Source organism: Austrofundulus limnaeus, unplaced genomic scaffold, assembly GCF_001266775.1.
Source record: "Austrofundulus limnaeus strain Quisiro unplaced genomic scaffold, Austrofundulus_limnaeus-1.0 Scaffold1450, whole genome shotgun sequence".
Lineage (NCBI taxonomy): Eukaryota > Metazoa > Chordata > Actinopteri > Cyprinodontiformes > Rivulidae > Austrofundulus > Austrofundulus limnaeus.
The window spans coordinates 21,533-22,570 of record NW_013953852.1 but is presented as its reverse complement, the minus strand read 5'-3'; the positions used below and the strand labels follow the sequence as shown (position 1 = coordinate 22,570).

At 46.5% G+C, this 1,038-nt stretch overlaps 1 protein-coding gene across 2 annotated transcripts in view; it reads right to left on the bottom strand.

The window, feature by feature from the left end:
- The window catches only part of LOC106535441 (1-phosphatidylinositol 3-phosphate 5-kinase), a gene marked incomplete at its 5' end in the record, with an annotated part of 18,089 nt that overhangs the window by 1,740 nt on the left and 15,311 nt on the right, over positions 1 to 1,038 (bottom strand). For both annotated transcript variants that reach the window (XM_014032442.1, XM_014032443.1), the window contains 4 exon segments: positions 115 to 189; positions 266 to 527; positions 605 to 733; positions 808 to 911. In XM_014032442.1, the coding sequence (XP_013887896.1) occupies positions 115 to 189; positions 266 to 527; positions 605 to 733; positions 808 to 911 (570 nt within the window).

The following is a 1,038-nucleotide window of genomic DNA, read 5'->3' as shown; positions in this document are numbered from 1 at the left end:
ATATATATCCAAATTAGAAATGCTTTAAAATAAATGTGACATTGGGAAACATCCAGTGATTATTCCAGTCAGTTCCATTCTGAAAACTGATCCTGAAACTTTGGCTACAATTACCTTGACCTCCCAGGATTCCAGTGGATTTAACAACCATCTCCAGTTTCTTGTCCCATGTAAATGTCCGGATATAATCTGCAAGAAGGAGAAGAGAAAAACAGATCAGCACTAACCTAACAGATCACTGACAGACCTTCATCTTCATCCTCACCTATGATCCCAACCACCAGCTGGTCCGTAGCATCATCCCGCCCCACCAACAGTGAGTAGTCAATGATGAGGTGACTGGACAGGAAGTAGGCATCACTGTGAATGGCGGCACGCAGAATGGCCTTGCAGTGGGAGCGGATGTAGAGTGGGTTGTCGTGGATCAACTTCAGCAGGTTCTCGTCCAGAAGAACCACCTCGCAGCTTTCCTTACCCGAGTCCGTCTTAACATTCCGATTCCTCAGCGAGCCTTTCAGATCAAACACCTGCAGGAAAATCATTCAACATCAACAGAAGCAAAAACTGACAAGAAACACTCCATTAGATCTGTAGACAAACACACCTGAGCCATCTTTCGCCCATAGAAGAGGTTCTCCATGACAAGCAGGTCCAGTTTCTTCTCTGTATTATTCTGGGAGTTCTTGTATCCGATCCTGTAAACTCCCAGGATCTTGGCAAGTGCAGTAGGCCTCTGTGAAACAAACATGGAGGTTAAAACATGAACGGTGAGACTCAAGACAACAAGCTTCTGGTCAGGAAGCCTACCTTCTGTTGCACGGCTCCGATAATGTAGGTGAAGTAGTTTGGAGCGAAGTCCAAGAAGGACTGGACCTCCAGCCTGGGCATTTGTTTCAGGATGAAGCGGTCATCTGACAGGAAGCAGGAGCAGAGGCAGAGGCAGAGGTCAGACAAAAGCTTCAGATCAATGAATGTAATGGTAATGGTAATGGTAATTGGGGATGGGTACAACCCAGGTGAGCGGGGGCCTCATAAGTG